This window comes from Cuculus canorus, chromosome 2 (assembly GCF_017976375.1).
Source record: "Cuculus canorus isolate bCucCan1 chromosome 2, bCucCan1.pri, whole genome shotgun sequence".
Lineage (NCBI taxonomy): Eukaryota > Metazoa > Chordata > Aves > Cuculiformes > Cuculidae > Cuculus > Cuculus canorus.
In genome coordinates, this window is record NC_071402.1 from 41,886,549 (window position 1) to 41,908,408 (window position 21,860).

General features: G+C 35.1%; 1 protein-coding gene across 1 annotated transcript in view; it reads right to left on the reverse strand.

Annotated features, from left to right (window-relative positions):
* The window catches only part of LOC104067680 (lipoxygenase homology domain-containing protein 1), a 133,764-nt gene that overhangs the window by 43,380 nt on the left and 68,524 nt on the right, over positions 1-21,860 (reverse strand). Inside the window, 10 exon segments of the mRNA XM_054060180.1 lie at positions 846-985; positions 2,312-2,444; positions 5,585-5,671; positions 6,573-6,754; positions 7,238-7,369; positions 8,955-9,033; positions 11,504-11,655; positions 17,167-17,377; positions 19,737-19,927; positions 21,104-21,317. Of these exon segments, the coding sequence (XP_053916155.1) occupies positions 846-985; positions 2,312-2,444; positions 5,585-5,671; positions 6,573-6,754; positions 7,238-7,369; positions 8,955-9,033; positions 11,504-11,655; positions 17,167-17,377; positions 19,737-19,927; positions 21,104-21,317 (1,521 nt within the window).

A 21,860-nucleotide genomic window follows, 5' to 3' on the forward strand; every position in this document is an offset into this window, starting at 1 on the left:
AAACTTATCAATGACTATGAAACATGTGAATGACACAGTTGGTTTCTATTTATCTATGCTTGAGGAAATATTTATACATTATAAAGCAAATGGTGGAAGAATAGTCTAAGGGCAAGTCTAGCAAAATGGTGGAACATGTTGCCTAGGAAAGTCAGGACTTCTCGGTGATGAGAAGTCTTAAGAAATGGTAGGAAACTACTATAGAGGCTTCTACTTTATTATACACTGATCAATTGAAAAGTTTCTTTAAGTCCTATCTAGTCATACCTGGGCTGAGTCCAGGGTATGTGTGATTATGTTTTGTAGGTTTGATCTTTGATATGGTAATCAGAAACGGTTGAGCAGAAAATCTCTCCTAGGTTTTATCTTAATCAGTAACACTATGTTTACAAGCAGCTTTACTTTTTGGCAATTCCTTATATAAATGGATTTATTAATATATAGTAGCTAATGCATTTAAAAACTCTTTTTCAACTATATTGGGACAGATCTTTCAAAAAAAGAAGCAGTCACACAAATTAGCCCTGATATTTCTCTATCATTTTCACAAATAACTGAAAAGTAAGCCATGGAATTTCATGTATCGTTGGGTTAATTTCCAGTTTCTAAGAACAGCTACTGATGGTTTCTGGGATTTAAATTTATTGGTACTTGAACTACTCTTACACCGTAATCTCTATTCAGCTAAAATTTTTATACTTAGTAAGCAACGCATCTTTTCCACAGGTTACCACAGTGTAACATCAATGCTTGTATTTTATAATTGAAAAGAAAAAAGTTATTGGAAGATAGTATTAAAATAAATACATTAAGCAAACATGTAAGAAAAATAAGGCAGTACTAACCTGTCCTTTTTCAAAATTTGAATGTCTTAGTCTCCTTTTGCAAGAATCTCCCTGCTCTCCAAATACTGTGATAAATACATCCGCATCAGTCCCTGATGCAGGCAATGTTCCCGTATGAACGCTGATCGAATAAAGAACTTCTGTCATGAAAAATCAGTAACACATTACCAGATCAGTCTACTTAGCAATGCAATTACTGAGCATTATTAACCAATTTATCTTCGGTACAAGATTAATTTCAGTACCATGGAATGAAGTTATAGTAATCGACATTAATGTTCTGTTTGAGTTTCATAAAGATTGCTAACTACCTCACAACTGCATAGTACAGCATTAGAGATGAAATGTCATTTATGAATCAATACTACAACCCATGCTTACATTACAGAAAAAAAAAATGCTGTAGTTCTGGAGTTTTGTCCAGCAGTCACTGAAATCATCTGAAAGAATCACACTGAAAGAATCACACTGATTTCACCAGGCTTTTTACAAAGGCTTGAAGTCTTGTAGGAATCAAAGGTCTTAAACCAATTTAGGATTTATCAATGCTAACTAAATTTTACCAAAAAAAAACACGCTTACAACAGATTAAATCCAGCTGAATTCTGCTTTAATCTGGCATTTTGATAATTATAGCCAGTGTCAATTAATATGTTCAGGAGAAATGGCTCAGCTGTTACTACAGTATGCATTGTTGTTATTTTTATTATTCACCACAAAGAATGTCCTGTCATGAATTTTGGCTGATGAGTTATATAGTATATATTCCTTCAGGCAGCATGGCAGAGGATTTTTTTATGGGTTCTGTAGGCTTTGTGAAAGATTAAATGTTATATCAGACTGCTAAGATATATTTCCATTTGCAGTCTAGCCTTCAGTTAGATATTAAATGCAAAAAGTTTTAAATATTTTAACGAAGACTTCTGTTCATAGAGTATAACAAAAGAGAATTATTTTCTAAATATTTTATAAAATGTAATCAGAACAAAAGAAGATGTATTTTAAATAGAGTGATGGAATGAAACAGAGCTTCTGGGCAGAAATGGGGCTTGAAGAAAACCTCAAAACATATTGTTTTTCCTTTTAGTGATTCATGGCATTATGAATTTGCATGACTTTTTAAAATCTGTAGTTTAATCCCTCACACAGTGTCAGGTTTTGAAAATTTCAACAGAAATACACTGATTGGGCTTTGCACATTCTTCAGACTTTCAAATTGGTACTCAGCCTAGTGAAAACAATACATCAGTTGTTTTAAATCAGAAAAAATACTTGAACAAGACCGCATAGGGTTTATACAGGTATGCTGAAAGAACCCTTAAAAACAATTTTGAGTGGTTTTTTTGATATCTATGAACTACTTTGCAGTCTTGCCCATCATGTTCATCCCATCAGCCAGTCCAAAACTTTGTGTGCATGAGTATGTGCTTTTGCTCGTGTATTTATTTTTTAGTTCAGCACCATACCCCTGAGTGGTGGCTTGTCTGGCCTGACCACTGCTAGCTCTGTCACAGTCTCAGATCCATCTTCTCCGAACAGACACTGAGCTTCAGTGTGAAAGCCCAACTCCTGTTTAGTGTCCAGATCTTTTAGCCGAAGCTGCAGGCAGAATCAGAAGAAGAAATTAATTTATCTGAATTGTTTCTTATTTCCCAACAGGAACTGACATTTCTTCCTATTGTTTATGCCTGCACACACTTTGTAAAAGCAAACTGATTCTGCAATACAAGAGATACAGCAGTTGCTGCAAGCCGCTGATTTGGCAGCCTGATATTTATAGGTGTATTCTTCATTGTATTTCAACATAGGCATAGGACCCATTTGCAGGGAAGCAATGAAGGATACAGATTAAATTGACCTGCATATACTTGCAATTCGAGAATGTCAAACGAGTGAATACAATTACATCAATCTTAACAGCATATGCTCATTTTGCAAAAATATTTCTTTCGCTGCTTTTTATTTTTTTTCTTTACATGTGACTTTCTGTATCTCAGCTGAGATTTTCAAAGTTGGCAGCAATTAGGTGTCCAGTGGCCCTTGGGGGGTCCCTGTGGAAATAAGTTATTTGAAGAATTAATTCCAATCGAAGGTGTGAGAGTAGGTCCAACTTCGTTATATCTGACTTTAAATACTCAGTGGAGATTGAACAAATTAGATTCCAACTTTGTGAATTTAGAGCCTCCAAACCAACTGAGGAAGCACAGCCTTGGAAGCTCAGCTAGCCTAGCTACTGAGACAGTCATGTGGAGATCAGATTCAAAGGAGGGCAGCTCAGATTGTGAACTTTATCGTAAGTCAGGTTATAAAATACAGAATGACAAGTTATCAAGTATATGTAGAAACATTTCTGGTAACTGTTATACGCAGGATTGAACTTGATACATAGCTAACCACCACAAGTTTGCAGAAACGGTTTCTTCAGCTTTTAGAATCTCTTTGTACAGAAATATTAAACCCAAGTCATTAAAACCAAACCAAAATAAATAAAAAAACTTAATTCCATTGAGGCATTAAGCAATTGAAATTCTTAGGCAAGGATTCTCAAAATTACTGCGGTGATTTATTATCACTGTCACCAGCAGCAGCAAGAAAAGCGCGTGGCTGATTCTGCAGGATGCCCATACCACTTTTTAGAAATCCTTGGTACAGATTTCCTTACATAAACATCAAGTGCAAGCTTTGAAATGCAGAAATATTTATGTAACTGAATTATATAATATAAATTATTGGGAATCTGACAGTTCCACTTAAATTTGTGAGACTATCTTGCCCTTGAGTTCCTAGAAATGTCATTGCTGAACTTCTTCCATTTCTGCTTATGCGTTGTGTCCAGTGTTTCAAAAGTTCAGGCTTAAAGCTTCCAGATGAAAGTAAAAAATTCCCTATGACCATTTTCAGAGTTAAGCCATTAATTACTTGAATAAACAGTGCTTTTTTTTATGTAGTATTAAATTCCACTAAAATTTCAGCCAGGTGTTTGCTTGTTTGTTTGCACTTGCAATAACTGAATTTTCTCACAATAAATGTCTAAATTCTGCTCATGCAAAGATATCCTCCCTGATTTCTAACTATCCTCCCTGACTAAATATCAGTAAGTATTACAAACTCTTATCCATAAAAATTGGACTAAGGATTACATGCATGTGCAGGCAGACAACCTGCAGAAACCAGATGCACAAAAATGAGATGTGTAAATTTATGCGGACTTTGTCCTTTAAATAAAATGTACCTGACAAACTCTTGTTGGTTGTAAGAGTACATGTAAGTGTGAACTTAATCTCTAAATCATATGGTTTTCCTACATTCTATATGAAAAAAAATGACTTTGTATATTATTTTGGAAAGGGCCAAAACCTCTGTTTTGGGGACAAGAAAAAACTACTCATTCTAGAATAAATAAATCTTCAAAAATTATAGAAAAAATGTAAATTTTATCCAAGGTTGTATCATTTTCTACAGAAGAATGGAGAAAACTGTAGGAGATAACAGGGAAAGCTCTGGTACTCTGAAGCTGCTGTAGACACCAGAACAGAGAAAACAGAGAATAGTAACAGTAATATGGGGATTTTATCTCCTTTTTAGCATTTGCAGTCTCATCTGTAATCTGTGTTTTTGTGAAATTTCTGAAACCTTGGTTAATACTTCTGACACTTACAGAGAAAGCAAGGAAGGGAATTCTTTTAAATTGAAGATGAATTTGACCACCTATTCATAGTGAGCTTACACATACAGACTGCCCTCTGTAGTCTTCCTATTTCTACACAGCTACTCTATTTTTTACTGCACTCTAAGCCCTGTTAAAGTGAAATGAACTTGTTACATTTTAGGTTATGTTTCCATGTGTAAATTATTTATAAACAGACTAATAAACGAGTAATAGAGGTTATAAGCATATTACTGGCACAAGCAATAATGTTATTGTGGCTTATGCTGTGGCTTGTGAGTGCACCAATAGAGGAGACTACACTGCCTCACAGCTACCTATTGACTTGTAGACTGCAATAATTTAGATCTACTAATACACCATTTATTAAATACCTTTGAAGTATTTAAAATTATGAACAAGATCACTTAGCCATTTGCAGAGGGTTGTCTTGGAAAAGAAAGCACAAAGCTAACTACTACATTTGTGAATTTTCTGCCATGTTTTGGGCCACCAGTGGCTGAAGTCTTGTATTACATAATCACATAATGGATATATTGAGGTCAGTGACAACATATTTTTTGAGTGCTTTATCAATGGCCTGGAGATGCATATTTAAAATGCGAAATTAGTTTTGCTTACCTATTTTGCCATTCTTGTAGCCTGAACTAAGACTACAAAATTAGCTGAGAAAGAATACATTTGCAGAGAAAGTGTGAACAAGAAAAACTCCTCCTCTGTCCTCAGAGAAGCTTGAACTCAGACTTGTTGTCCCTTCAAGTACCATAAACCCACTCAAATTTTAACCTGGAATGCAGCTGTCTCTAGCATTTCCAATCAGAAAGGTTTCTAGACTGTTTAAGTACTCAGGGAATCACCCTTTTTATCTTTTAAATCCATAGTAGGGTGAAGGTACTATGTGGCCCACTTCAGATAACCTGCTTTTACTAATTTAAGAATAATTTAATGCTGTGTCCACAAGGCAGTGTAGTGTACAGTGCAAAGTGAAGCCAACAATCTGTCTTTCAAGAAAAGATATTTCTGCAATATTAGGAAGAATATTACAAGTTTATATGTAGTGTGTTTGGAATACCTTGTGAAGTTTAATTCCTCTTCTTAAGCGTGGACCAGATAACACAAAAGAAACTTTTGTTATATCTCCAATATCGCCAACAGTCAACTGTTAGAAAAATAAAGGAAAAAAAATAACTATACATTGTGTATAACATTTTGAATTACATACTTTAAACCCAAGTGAAAACATAAATAAAACAGGTAAAAGTACTAGTCAAGGACATTCATGTTAGGATGAGGAAGTTCCATTAAGATTTCAAGTGAATTTGGACTAACATTTGCATCATAATTTACGTTTATTTTTAAGTGGGAGAATCGGTTGCTGAGCCTAGGCAAACATATGAGCAAGGAAATGCATCACTGATTCAATATGTCCAAGCCAAATTTATGTTACTATTCTTTTCACTCCACCTCCTCTCCATCACATCTTTTTTCTCAAAATTGAACTGACATTTTGAACTCCAGCATTTAAGCAAATGATGTTTATATTGCATTTTTGCCCAAGATGGGCAATGACCACTTTTTCCATGTTTGAAATAAACATATTTTGGAAAGTGTGATCCAGGTTAACACACATGTCCAGACGCTGCCATTAACCTCGTGTGTAAACTACAGTATTTATATTTGCCCAGGCCCAAGCTTATTGTAGAGACACACAGCTTCTAAGCAGTGAAAACAGATTAGCCGTGGTCTGAGAAATGGAATGTAAAGAAAGTATGGAATAGTTCCATTGTTTATGGTCTTATTGTTAAGGCCTACTAGTCTTAATTCAAAGTTAATGAGGCTTTTCATGTCAATGTTGGCTTTTGCTCAAGAGAGCTTTCCTAAGTAATATATATTAGACCATGTGAGAAGTTCTTCAAGTGTGGTTTATTGAAAACATAAAGGTGTAAACATTAACACTGATAAATAAAAATCATCCCCCACAACTTCACATAAGTTGGCTACAAGTCTTAATTTACTGACACAATTTGGTAAGGCTTGTGTGAAATAAGAAAGAAGCTTACCAAAAACGGATTGTCATTCAGATTCGGAACTTTCTGTGCAGGGGATTTCCCTTTTCTTCCAAATACAACAACTTGAATATCAGGAACATCTTCTGGTATTTGTGTGCAGTGCACCCATGCTTGCCAACATCCTCTGCTTTTAGTATCAAAATTTTTTGCCAGAAGAGATGTGACAGATGTTTCTGCACAGAAAACAAACATATATTCACAGCCCATGTCTAGCTTATAAGATGGTAAAAGCCAAAAGATATGAAATCACATTGCCTGGTAGTGCTGGATCTAGCACAGGCAAGTCAGGTAACAGAGACACAAAACACCCTTTACTCATTTTAGCACTGTGGAAGTGTAGAAAACCAGGCCCACACTTTCATTAATCCATGCCACGCTCATGGAGGGTCCATGTCTATCTTCTCTGTATTGTTCCAAAGACAGGACACATGCTGCCAGAACAGACTTTCAATACTGCCACTTCAATCTTCTTCATTCCATGCGTAATTTCTTCCTCCTTGTTTAACACAAGGCATGATTCACCTTGGTCCAGACCCCTGTCCATCACTATTGGGATACCAATGCTCAGTCGTGTCTACATAGCCTTGTGGTGGCCCTGTTCTGCTTTGCCATGCTATAGCGATCCATGCAAATGAAGGGCATTTCTGCTATATTACCTTTGAGGGGAATTGTCACTTCTACAAAATCTTTCTTGGAGCGTTTATTGATCCAGTTATTGTGAACAAAAACATGTGCAGAAAAAGGATAGAAGACTTCTTTTATAACAATTTTTTCCAAGAACCATTCATCTGAATGAAAATAAACAGAATATTAATTTATACCTTGTAAGTAACAAAATGTTCTCAGTATGCAGTCATAAGTTTCTATTTTCAGTAAATCAATAAAATGCACTCTTCTGCAGGAATGCTTAAAGAAATAAAACTTCTGAAAATATATTGGCTGTGTGTATATGTGTTTCTGGCTGTTCAAAATATTCAAGATAGCAAAAGAAGTCTTAAACTTTTACAGAACTTTTGAAATTATGGGGATAGAAACATGGGGATAGATTTGATTTAATAATCTATTAACATTCCAAAGAATGGGAAGTATTCTACATGAGATCTCTAGATGCAGAAAGTCCCCCATAGGAAAAGATATTATGAAAGTCCTAAAGGAAAAAGAATCAGGATTTCTACCACATTTTGCATCAGAAAATCCACTCAACACACAACTTCATTTCTGGTGAGGTTCTATGCTTTCTAATAGCAAGCAAACTTCAGCTCAAGATTTTCTGTTGATTGAGGCTATTGTGCTTATTCTCTGGACACAAAATGCTTGAAGACTCAGACTTCTGAGTCTTGGTAAACTTGGTTATACTCCAAGTCTTGGTGAAATCAATGAAAGTTTGATCATTCATTTCAATGTTACCATCTAGGAAATAAATGAGAAATGTTCCCCAAATCAGATTTGCTTTCTGAGCCTGAATTTAACCTACAGAGTCACCTTATGATCTTGGGTTTTGGTAAAGATAAAATAACAGGGTTTCTGGGACAATCGTATCTCCATTATCAACATTATCTGCAGAAGCAGGATATCCATAGACTCTCTGCTTTGTTGTGCCTAATAACTGCCAGGCCAAAATTTTAGCCAAAGTAGAAGAAAATATCAATTCATTATGTTCCTTCCTGTTACTATTTATTTTTAAGAAGTAAGCAATTTTCTTTAGTTCCAATGGCTGTTGGTTGGAAAGAGGACAAATAAAAATGCTACAGGAAGCACAACTTTTCACAGGTTTTCATCTACCACTCAACCTCACATATCCAGGATCCCTTAAAAAAAAGAATACATTTCAAATGAATTAGAAGGAAAATAAAAAGCCAGAACAGCCTTCCTCCATGTTCCACTCTCAAATCTGATAAACTGATTTTCTGTATTTATCTTTACCTATAATAATTTAGTCCTGAAAAATATTTGTCTTTTCAAATTAAAATGTCCATTGTTCCAAAATGGAGAGGAATTAAAAAATGTCAAATTTTCAAAAGCATGATGTCACGTTGTTTCCTGAAAATGAAAAGCTCTGAGTGTACTCACAAATACGAATTAGCTTTTATGGACAAATATTTAACATGGAATATACAATTTTACCAGTTTACAGCATCACTAAATTTGCTATGAATGCTTTGCACACTTCAGTAAAACCAAGCTGTGTACTTGACACTTATAGTCCAACAGAAATAATGAACAACAGAAAACGGAAAGCAATTTCAGATTTTCTAGAACTTTTAAAAAGAATAGTTATTTTTAATCTTAAATTTAAGATATTTCTGAAGTCCTAGGATTTCCTAATCTGATAACCTATATTATTATTGTACATTAACTTAAAAAATGGCTGACCTTTTTTTGGACTCTTAAATCCAACAAGAACTTGGTTCAGTTTGCCAAGGTATACTGCTTTAATTTTAAAAACATCCACCTGCAATGAAAAATATTTAAATTCTATCTTAGTTAAACTTTATGTGTACCTTCTTTTGAAGGTTTATCAGTTAGCCTACTCTTTCATTTCTTTGTATCTCAATGGAAACAAGTCCTTCTTGTTCATACCATTCCAATGTCTTAGAAACATTAACTACACCCATTTTTAGTACCTTCATTTTTAGTACCTTCATGGAATGAAATAACAAAATCGGTTCAATTAATACTTGTGTTGAAAGTTCGATCTAAAAACTTTCCCAGTGTAACTAATGAATGTTATGAATCAAAAAATTCTGAAATTCTGGGGCAATTCCATTTTCACTAAAATTCACAGTTAATTTTATGGGAATTAGGCAAGTAAATAGGAATCCAGTGAACAGTATCTGGGAAGGTTTCAATCAGCTGTGCTGTCAGGATAAGGATTTTTCACAGAAGTTATTTCTATGATAGGTCATATTTTCCACATAAAACAGACTTGCATGCTGAATAGACCTCGTGGAATCTTTTTTTTCCCCAACTGTAAATCTTGGTAGAACATTCACCTTCTTGGCCTATACATGTTTGCCTTCTTTGTGTAGTCATCTTCCTTCTTTATCAATGGGAAACCTCATGCAAGTATGCACATTGATACTGGGAACATGTATTGCTAAAGTGTTTGCTTGTTGGCTTTTTTGCACTGAGCCTTAAGAAACGAGGTTTGGAAACACACTATTCATTAATGGGCTCATTTATGCTCTTGGGAAATCAGCAATGGAATAAAATCTCCACAATAAGCCTGTTTAAATTTTTGTAACTTCATGAGTCATCCTATAATAGACAGGAGAAGTTGTCTTCAAACTGCTGAGCTCAAAATGCAATTTGAAGACAAAAGTTTGGGATCAATTTGTGGGTTTGAAAAAAAAAAAACAAACAATAAAAGCTTTGTATTTTTCCCATAGCAGCTGCCAAGTACAATGACTTAGAAAAAAACACATTTATGTCTGAGACCCATATTAACCACAAAAGTAATTTAGAGAAAAAAATAAAGACTGAGAATAAAGATTAAGTATTTGAGGGCAAGGTGGAGTAAAGAAAAGTGTGAGAGAATGAATATCCAAACAATTGTTACTTTAGATCTTTATGTAAGAAGAGTAGGGTGTTATAGCCTAGGATATAGGAAAGCTCCTTAGTGTTCCAAATGAAGAATTCAGCCTCCTGGAAAGTCCCGTTCAAAAAGTGACACTGACTCTATTATACTGAAAAACACTGGTGAATTTTCAGGTGACATATTTTCATTGGAGTTACTATTCACAGAAGTCAATCATATTGTTTAAATGTTTTTCATTTAACATACTTTCTCACAAAATAAAGAAGAATTAAAAAGTTCAGGACAGTTCAGTTTTTTGAAAGAGAGAGGAATCAGCCCCTTTTTCAGTCTACACTGACATTTTATCCATTGTACTAAGCAATCTTGTTGTTCAGATTTCTCTACAGTATTATCTTTAACATATATACAACTATTATCTATATCACCCAAAAGATAAATCTATAAAATTTTCTGTGTTACTCCTTAAAGTCAGGTGAGTCCTACAATCCTGTCATTACTATTTTCAAATTTATTTTCTGACATCTGAGCTAGCAGCTTGATCAGTTCTTGATGAACATGACATTGGGCACCCATATTATCTTCCACAATGGCAAAAGTAACTGGTGACAATGAAATATTCCTTCCTGCCCTCCCCAAAATATGATTTCTATGTACTTTGCAAAGATTTTATGATTCTCTTAAAACAAAATAAAAATCTTACAAATCTGAATTCAAAGTGAATGGTAAGGTCTAGTGAAGTATCAGCTAGACATTATCTTTTGATCTGAAATAGATATTCCCTTCTGATCTGAAATATGTTTCAGTTACTTTGTTCTTATACCAGTAACTACTTTAGGAATTGTTCTTCTACGAAAAACTCTAAACTTCAAAAAGCAAGATTTTAAAAATGTCTAAAAGCAGTAAGAGAGTGGAAGTACTAGAAAAATGAAAAAAAAAAACCAACCAAAACTGCTTGGAACACTGACATTACCGTTCAGGAAAGTTAACAAGAAAATGACGTGGTTTAAAGCAGGTACAAAGGTGAGATACCCTACAGAAATGGTATCTGTTCTACCAATCAGGCTTATTTCAACAAACCAGTAATAGCTCCCTGTCCTTATAAATCTAGAATATTAAATTAGAATTTTTAGATTACTTATAGGCTAACTCAAAATTACTTCTTCAGCTTAACTGTTTCGCTGTTGCACAGTGCTGACGAGGCTTAAAAGTAATATGTTACCTATGGAAACAAGCACCTCTTAGTTACAAGAGAAGATTATGACTATATGAAATGTAATATATATACACACACACCTATTGGTACTCTGTCAATGAAAGGTTTTATTCAAATATAAATCTTAACAAAAAGACACTGATTCAGTTACATTTTTCCCCATTGCTTTACCTGCCCTCTGGCAAAAGTGATCAGGCTGTTTCTTGTATTAAGCCACCGTTTCCCCGAGTCACTCTTTTCTCCTTGAATACAAAGATAAGCTTCACCAGTGGCATCTGCTTTCTTCGAGTCTCCCGTGTGCAAATGGACTGAATATTCCACAACTTCAGAAAAAAATACACATACAAAAATCCAAAAAGTCAGTATAAGAAAAAGCTACTTGTCTTCTCAACCAACATCTGCATTATGTACCAAACTCTAGTAGAAACCATTGCAAGTTTCATCAGAATTGCATATTGTGCCACAGAAGAGGGAGCACAGGTCTCTTCAGTTCTGGTGACATACACAAACAATACACATTCCTGTTGCATGAATACAGATTTGTTCTGCTTTGACACCACTCCCAGAAAATCAGAACTACTGCCTGTTGCTTGGGGCACAGCATGTCCTGTGTATTGCCCCCTTCCCCTGAGGAAGGGAATTCTATTTTACAAAGTTTTTCATGTTTACATCCTCTCTGGAAAGTCTAAGTTCTGCTTTTTAAGACTATTTACCCATGTTTCTTTGTTCCTTTCTTCCTTCTTTCTCTGTCTACACTTTTATCCTTGAAATTAAATGAGAGCTTACACTTATAAAGTGGCTTGGAATACCGGGACCTTATTGTCTTAAGCTTTAAACTCATGTAATTATCTCCCAACAAATAACATGTCAGGACTCTCTTATAGTCAGACCATAATACTATTACCATGTTCTTCAGTTAAAACATGTTAATGTTGAAGAGAAATAATGACTAAAAATTCTTTCAACATCAGCTTTAAAACATAAATAGAAAATCCCCCTCACATTTTGTATCAGTCTCCAAAGAACCTCCCAGGTGATGTATAACAAACCACAAATACAGATCAGCTAGGTGAAACTGGAGTTCAGGGAAAAGCATTCCTGCTTTTCTCAGCTGCTGCCATAGTATGAAGATTAGAAGAGAAACCTATGGTTTCCATGCAGAGCTTCTGCTTCCTTGCCTCTTTCTGCAGACAAGACCAGATTGCATTAATTCTAAAATACTTAATTGAAAACTCCTATTTTCATTTTTAAATGACCTATTTTAGCCCCTGAGTTTATCATGGAAACAAGGAACAAGGAAACACTGAAACAGAAGAAGGTCACAATCTCAATATTTACGGTTATTTGCATTATTCTAACAAGAAGCAGCCAGGCAAAAAGGATTTATTTTGGGTTGGGATTTTTTTGTCTTAGTGTTGTAAGTCTGGTTTTACTCAGATTGCAATAATAAATCTGTGCTCATTTGTATAATGCTGGGGCTGTCACTTTAGGAATATAACTTTGGTGGCTATATTAGGAATATGATTCTTATGCTGCCAGCACGGAAAGGCAAATGCTGTAGAAAACACCCATGATGGGCTCCCATATATTCTAGGGATAGACTCTAAGAGTTAGGAGTCTAAACTTAAATAGTCCGAATGTTCATCTGCTTCCAGATACAAGCATCATCACCTCAGCCTAAGAAAAAAAAAAAACTATTATCATTCAGCAACACAGGTTTGTAAAACACACCTTTCTAATATTTTTCAGAATAATAAAAAAAAAACATTTTATCCACTGTAAAATGCAAAGCCACATTTAGGATTTGGGTAATAAGCAATGTACGTGTGCTAAAAATGCCTATACTAGCTCTTAAACTTCTTTGTCACGAGCTTCAAGATTTTTTTTTTTAAAGAAATGAACACCCTTAAAATCCAGCATTTTGCAAGTATTGAGCTGTCTTTGACTACTCCAAACTATTCAGCCCCAACTCCCAAAACACTCATCACTGGCACAGTAAAGCAGATATGGACAACATCTAGTCTACATAACAGTTAGATGGTAGAGAAAGCCTTCCAGTTTCATTCTGCCACTTGTTCCTAATTGGAACTGGCTGGCTGTACATTTGCTTTCCCAGGAAACGCCTATGTGCAAAGAAGGTAAATGGTTCTTTAGACAGATATGAAACTAAGGGGAAGATGAGAAGCACTTTCAGTCTCACAACTGACAATACAAGCCAGAGGATACTGCAATACACATTACTGAAGTCTGAAACGCATATTTCAGTCTAAAATACATCACAGGATACACAAATATCTAAGTATACATCCTGGAAACACCTGATATTTTCAGTGCAGTTTGCTTCTTGAATCAAATTTATTCCAAGACAGACATGGTCCTATTAAACCAAACTGTGCATCCTTTTAAAAGATACAATTACAAGAAATTTCTGGTAGATTTGAGAATGAATGTTAGAACGCAGAATTTAAGGCTGTCATTTATTTTCATGCGTAGGTGATAGGCAAACAGGAAGGGAAAATAGTGTTCTGAGGATATTTATTTTTAATCTTCTCTTACAGCTCTTTTCACAAGTTGGTGCTATTCATATTGAGTGTTATAATCAACAGGCCTGAATTCAGACATTATTGTGGCATCTTATATAGCTATTTCTTTATATGTCATAAATAAAAAGGTCACATAAGTGAAGCAAAGGCTCTGAATAGTGAGTTGCATACTGATTGAAAATCTAATATCTGAAAGGATTCATTAAATAATGATTGCATTTGTTAAAATGTTAAAATTGTGCTGGTTGCAAATAAACTTCTGAAATGTCTTTGTTTCTCTTCATCTTTTACTACATAGAGATGATGTCTGAGAAAATCTGTTTTCTTAAAAGTGACTTTATTTTGTTGCAGCACTATTTACTTTGCTTCAGGGACTTCCCCTAGGCTGTTTGGTTTTTTAAAATCATTTTAAGCAAAGAGCTGGGAAAGTGCTTGTAATTCACTGCATTGTTCGTGTTTGGTGATAAGAAGTAAACCAAGAGCTTTTCGAGACTGAGGCCCTAACATATCTCATCTCTTTCTTAAGGGCAGTTAAATATGCACTGCCAGGCGAAAGACAACATAGTTGCTTGAAAGTCAGCATAGCTACACCTACTTGCTCCCGCCTAATTCTCATTTAAAAGGGGAAAGAAAATCATGACTTTAAAGACAGGACAGAAGGCGTTGCTTTAAATTTGCCTTTCTTTTGTTGTTGTTGATTTTACTATATTCTAAGTGTTAAATATCATTTATTGTGATAATTTGGTAACTTTTGTACACAGAAGTCCCAATAGCCCTTCAACGGTGAAGTCTGAATGATACAATCATATACTTTCTGAAGTTCAGAGGTGTAATTAAACTTTTTACACCATTATGATGTTAGATTTGTAATAAAATCAGGCCATGCAGGTAATTTTTCTGAAGTAGGGGGGAAAAGTAAGAAAAGCTCTCAGGGAGGAAAAGAACTATCAAAATAATTCCTCTTCTGTTGGAGGTCTCCAGATCTTTTCTCTTACTGCTTTCCTCTGTAGATTGTCATGTTCTCCATGGAAGGATAAGATGGCAGGGATGAGAATGCAAATGGAGCAGGGTAGGGCGCTATATTACAGAGCTGTTAGATATAGCCAACAGGGACACTTTTGTAAGTTTTTCTGCAAAAAAAAAAATATGCTGCAAAATAGTAAAAAAAATAGAAAAAGGAAATATAGAAAATGAGTATTGTGGAGGTGGTTGTCTTAATTCCCCATTGAATCTTTTCCCCATTTTTGGTTTAAAATTACTACTAAGCAACTAAGGTCGTAGATGTGTAGAGTAGGCAGTGATATTTTTCAAATGTTCATTTAATCTGAAGTCCAAAAATGTACATGATAAAAATATTGACCCATGATAGAGATAGATTAAATACTGTGTTTACAAACACCAGGACAGATTAAAGAAAAGAAATCAAAAAACTTATCAGCTTCTGTGATACTAGCTAATAGTCAGAATACAAATTCAGTTCTGAGATAATCCTGCAGAACCTAATGAAATTATTCAACAGAATCATTTGACTTTGTTTTTTAATACAATTGTATCTGGGAAGTTACCTGCAGTCCAGGCTTGTACACTCACTTTTAAGAAGAAATATTTCTGCAGGCTGAAGAAAAAGCAATTTCGGACATTCACATTTACATTTTGCTTATTTTTGTTCATTTGTTTTTAATTATTAAGTATAGATTCAATGATATCTGATAAATATGATGGGATTTACTGGGCATGAAAAATGATACTCAGGTTCTCACCAGATGAGGTAGGATATTCAGGAGACGTGGACAGAAGATACATTAGAGATTAGTAAGAGATGAAAAAAACATGAAACAAGTGTGTTTCTAGATACAGAAGAATAATTTTGAGTGTCCATTGTTTTACAATTCAAGATAATGCTCCCTGACAGTATCTCCATTTTGTTCTTAGCATAATAGAGGCTTTGAGGAATGCATTCTAGACATTTTTGTTTGTTTGAATTTCTAGACTTATTTGTAGTTAAACATAGAAATTTTGAATTCTGAAAATAATTACCAATACTTATAATTTTCACCAATCGTTCATAAATAAACTGGGGAAACAGACGTTTTTGACAAGCACTAGATTTGCTACATTCAGCATTGCACATCCTGCATATATTACATCCAACGTCCAACGTTAACTGAATTTGAAGGACCAAAACTCTAAAACAATACATTCTTTTCAGTAAATGAATACAAGGCCACTAATTGTTTAAAATCATGGAAACCCACACAGAACCAGAGATTTGAAAGGTCTACAGTGTTTTATTTGTTGAAGTCTTAACTCTAAATAGGATGACATATTTAGGAAAACCTCCTTAAAGAACATGCAAGAAAGTTCATGTGGAATATTTTATGTCTTTTTCTGGGCTGATTCCATCTCTTTCTGTTCGTTTCTGTTTAAGCAGAACATACTTTGTACAATAGCCTCTATCAATAAACCTCTTAACCATCACTAAAAGCTTCAGTGTATGATCTTTACAATCCCTATCAATCCTCTTTATTCTAATGAGCTGGATAAATGAGAAGCCTGTTCTTAAACTGCTAGTAGCCAAGTTACTTGTCTGCAACTGGTTGTCCCTCTCCATACTCCCCGGGGGGTTGAAAGAAATCACTTTATTACCTCTCTGGCATCACACAATTCATGTGCTACTAATAGCAGAGAAACATGCAACTTTGGATATGTTTTTGTGTAATATTACTTTCCCTGCTACAAATTTCTCATCAACATCGATGAAACACTAGAGCTACTGAAATTTCTTGATATATGTTTGTTGGCTAATTGTAACATTTTTTAAATTGTAAAAGTGTAGACATACTATTTCTATTTGGTAAGATGTCTTTGCAATTCTTTAATTCTTAAAAAAATTACTGTGTTTCTAGGTCACATACATATCTCTGTGAATAGCAAGATTCAGGTTAATATCACACAGCAGTTGGTATTTTGTACACATCTTTAGCTGCCATAGCATTAATTTGAAGAAACAATAAATAATCAAGATCTAAAACTGGAGCCTCATGTAACAAGAAAGAAGCCAAATCCTATGTTTAGTGTCAGCAATTGTAGCATCTGTCATAATCCTGATACCAATGATTTCTGTTTTCTCAGCTTTCTTTTTGTGAGAAATGCATGTGAAAAACCATCATATTCCTGAGTATCAAATTCTTGTGGAAATCTTCACACAGTATTTTAGGCCCCAAAGAGATATACTGGTATTCCACTGACACACAGACCCTGACACCATTAAGTAAAAAGGACTTAGCTTACCAGGCAAAGGCTCCTGATCTGCATAGAGAGCTGGCAGTTCCACACATTTGTCTTCATTAGGGTTGAACCAGCAGTCAAAAGCTAAATACATCTCTTCTTTTGTGCCTGTGTGCTTCATATGCAGTAAATCTAAGTGCCACGGCTGGTTCAGCTTGTTATGTGGACCTGTTACCTGAACTTTGTATACGGAGCCAATATCTGCCAGTTCCTCCTGTGTGAGGAAAAAGAGAAGATGAATGGATCTCATTCTAATTGTACCAAATCAAACATAGTTAACAGCTGTATGCAGCAGCTGAACAAACCTCAGTAGTTAAAGAATTTGGGGCAGATTTACAACTGCTAATATTTTCCCCCTTTCTAATCAATACAGAATTGAATTACTTATGTGAGTGAGGAGATGGAATGCTTGAGGCTTCGTATCAGGGAATGAGTGATGCCAGTCTCTGCTGAAATTTGTACACAGAAGAAGACACAGCACTCATATATATTACACTGATTCAGTAGACTATTTGCAGGCACAGAAGCTTCAGTCAATTCTAAAAATTGTGAACACTATTAGAAATATTTCTTACAACTTGTAATACAAAATGGTGCAATTCACTATAGATTTGAAGGAGAATTAATCAGATACTGAGGAAATATCCAAGACATCCTCCATCTTCACCCTATACCATGTTTTCATACAGAAGCTGTCTGTTAAAAATCTTCCTCCTCTGGCACTGAAGCTTGAGAAAAAAATCTTCTGGTTCTACTGGGGATAGTACAGCATCTCTGTGACATACCGTTGCTTAAGTAAGTTAAAGCAGAGGAGGCCTTAGATAATTATAATTTTTTAAAACCAATATTTTTTCCTTGTAGCAAAAAAGAAGGGAGAAAACAGAAGTTACCATCTTTTCCAGGTCTCTACTTCTCATGTTCTTCCCCCTGCTCTTTCATTTCAAATATTGCCTAGCTAGTAGATGTTCATGTGACCTGACTTCAGCCTTTCTTCTAACAGGACACTTACAGTTTCATATTATTTCTTCATATTCACGAGAGGTTCTTGGAAAGCAAATTAGGAAAATCTTCTGGGTATTCCTCATTTTGGATCATGTTTATGGCCTGGAGTAGTCTGCTTGGGTCCTCTTTCATTAAAGAGGAAGATCAAAAAACAGCCAATTATTCCTTTAGCTCAGTCCTTAAATCCAATTTAACTGAGTAGCAGGAAGAAGAACAAGGAAACAGTTTCTTCATTCACAACTCCAAGGCTGCTTTCTGATGAACCCCAAAATGAAAAGTAACATATTTTCACACACTCTTTGTGTTTCTTGCCAGGGCTTTCTTCTCACCTTTTTTTTCCCCTGAGTTTCTGTCAGTACCTTCTTCAACAGTTCCAGCAGTCAGTCCTGAAGAAATATCTTTCAGGATGTGGTTTCATGGACATATGTCTCTGATGCAAAGCTGACTTGTGAAGTTCCCACTTTCCTGTCTGCCCAATCCCTGCTCCTGCTCCCTGAGTTCTGCCTTACATTTATTTCTGCAGCTGCAGGGTGAATTGATTAAGGTTAAAATGAAGGCTAAAGAACCAATCAAGGTTAGAACTTCCAGTTTTCTCAGAGGGATCAACCATTTCCTCAAAACCCACATAGGACAACAGAAGAAAGAAATAAGCAGCACAAGAACAGGTCAAATAGTCACACTTCCCTTGAATATTGTTCTAGCTTCCAGCACTTCCAGCTTAGGGATCTCCTGAGCCAGACAGAGGAGGTGTCTGCAGTGTTTACCCTCAGGTCAGTTCCAAATTCTACTGAACTGGTCTTTTGTGGAGAGCAAAACCAGAAAAGTGTCAGAGTCACAGATTTGACATTGGGAAAGAATTATAATTAAAAGAAGGGAGTGAGAGCATTGAGAAAAGAAGCAGGCTACAAATCAACAAAGGTGGACCTCAGACACTTGTTAGTATTTTAGTTAATGGGTAATAGGATGAAGTGAAGACAAACAACAGAAGGGCAGAAGAACTGAATAAAGGAGAAAACTTGTGAGTAGAAAGGAGCTGATCAAGAACATAAAGGAAGTGATAACGATGCCAAAAAAAGAGAGAAATCATGCAAGAAAAGACAGCCTTAGACCCACAGAAACAAGGTGGCAGTGATGAATAAATTACTTGAAAGAGAAAAAAGAACTTTCTGTAAGTTTCATCTAATTTATGATTCTTCTGTCTCCATTAGCAGCCCCAAATGCTCTGTAGTATCCCATGTATGTTTACAAATTACTCACTTTTGTGAGATCAGCAAAATCTATAAATCAGTAACTGCAGTGTGGTGTGTACTGTGATATGCACCAAGGGACCAATTTGCTCACTTAAGCATTCTCAGTATGAGACATTGGGATAATCTGCTCATTCAAACGCCATTGTTCAAATGACAGCGTTACTACCTACAAAAAAAAATCATGACCTGTGCCAAACTACACAGAGGACTTAAAAATCAATTTGGTAGTTTAGTTTAAAGAAACAATTTATCTCAGAATTACATGAATTATCAGCTACATGATCATTAGACTTTTCTTTCTATAGAGAAAGGGTGAAGTACTTTGATCTGAATTGCTTTTCCTGTAACTTGAAGTGGCAACTTTTTGTGACTCAGGTTGCCGTAGAAGATAAAAGAAAGGCATATTGGATCCTCTTCATTGCTCAAGTCAGATCCAGTGATGTCCATTATCCAGAGACCTGATGACTTCATGTTGATTTCAGGGAGTTTAGGGCTAGAAATCAGTCTTCTACCTTTAAGAACAATAAAAGAGAAACAGGAAAGATGACAGCATGTCATGTTTAAAATCTAGTTTCAGAGGTAATTTCTTGATGCCAGCGTATTTTCCTTGTCATATTTAGAAGTAATTACTAAGAGAACATTCTGTCACCCTTTACAGGCCTAATTAATTGTTCTTGAAAAAGCAATCAATGTTACTAAAACCACTTTATCATTTAGAAGCACCAGCCATCTGTATCAAGTAGACACCTAGTGCAAAATGAATAATAACAATGAAATCCACTTGTAACTAGATTTTAGCTGGCAATATAACATGTGCAGTAATAGTATGAGAATGACAGGTAAGCCTGTAGTAAACACAAAAATACTTGCCAGGTCCTTGGAAGATCAATATTACTATCCCCTTATCTTTTTTTCATTAATTACTATTATCCTTTATATTCATTCTGTTTTAACCATTCTATAGGAAATTAAAATGTTTTAATAGAAAGGAATAGCTCAGTAAAATGTACTTTCTGAAGCTCAGAAAAAAAAAAACCAACTGAATGCCTGTATATCTGTTATTGGCACCTTACGTTTTTAAGTTGTCTTACTCCCTCTGGGCAACTTTTGTAGCTCATCTACTTTACCCAGAATTGTTTTCACAGGACTGAAGGAAGGAGTCTTTTCTACTAGTTCTAAATGACCAGAGGTCCTGCTGTTAAGTGTTCTTTTTCTACATAGATCCAGATTTAGACTTGTACAACTTTTGACATAGTAGTCTCGAAATAAGCAGAAACTGTGCATACCGAAATTGTTGCTTTGAGCTGTGGAATAATACAAGTAAAGACTAGGCTTATTTCATTGAAATAACTTTTCTCTGGATTTCAAGTGAGATCCTGAGCTACCTGAAAGCAGTGCATAAAACTTAAGCTATTTATCCCCATGAGGCTCACATCTCAAACAGCTTTAAGAGTTCCATCGCAAAATGCTAAATTTAATTCGGGAGGCGAGTGTTACATACAAAACACATTAACGGGATGGATTTTTAACTTTGACCTCACCAGATGTGATATTGCTATAATAGTAAGATCAAGCTGAAAATTCACATTTTCAATAAAAGAAAGATACTACAGAGATCTGAAAGAGCTGTAGCCAATTTTAAAATACATTTATATAAACAGGCAAGACAGTATTGCAGAGGAGCTCACCAACTGTCACAATCTCACAAACAGTTTCACATATCCCCAGATGATTATCAAGCCAGTTCCACCATGGGAAGACCCATTCTTTGTCTGAATCTTGTGATTCCTTGATTGTTACCATCTTGAGGTACATCCCAGCCCCATAGCCTTCTCCATCATGTCCTATGACTACTTTTTGCAAATGACTCAGAGAAACAGCTTCCACCAAAAATGAATCCACCTGAAAAAAAAAAGGAAATGCTTAATAAAGCAGAGTTTGAAACCAAATGTGCTTTAACTTAAGGGAAAGTGTGTCCTGGATTCATTTGAGGATTTAAAATTTGCACCTGTATTTTTGTAATACTTGATTTAACATCTTCCCTCTAAATCTAGGAAAGCACACAGTGCTTATACCCGACAGTGAATCTCACATTCGTATTTAATGATGTCTTGTAACTTCATTTGATCTTTGAACAATATAGATCATTTTCTATCACAAAAAAATGCACATACCTCAACCTCCTGATAATCAAATAGCTATGACAAGATTTTGAAGCAAATTTCTATCTTTCAGGTTACTTCTGGTTTCTAAAATTTATCATATAAATGTATAGTAGCAGTCCTAAAGGAACACTAGAAACCTAAGAAGTATGTGTTCACTCCAAGACAGCTTTTAAGTTGTTCTCAATAGTCAGAAAAGCCGGTCTTTTTGTTTTTCTTACAAAATGAAAATAATTGCAGAAACAGTAAATGGAGAGAAGAGTAAGCAACAGGAGGCAGGAAG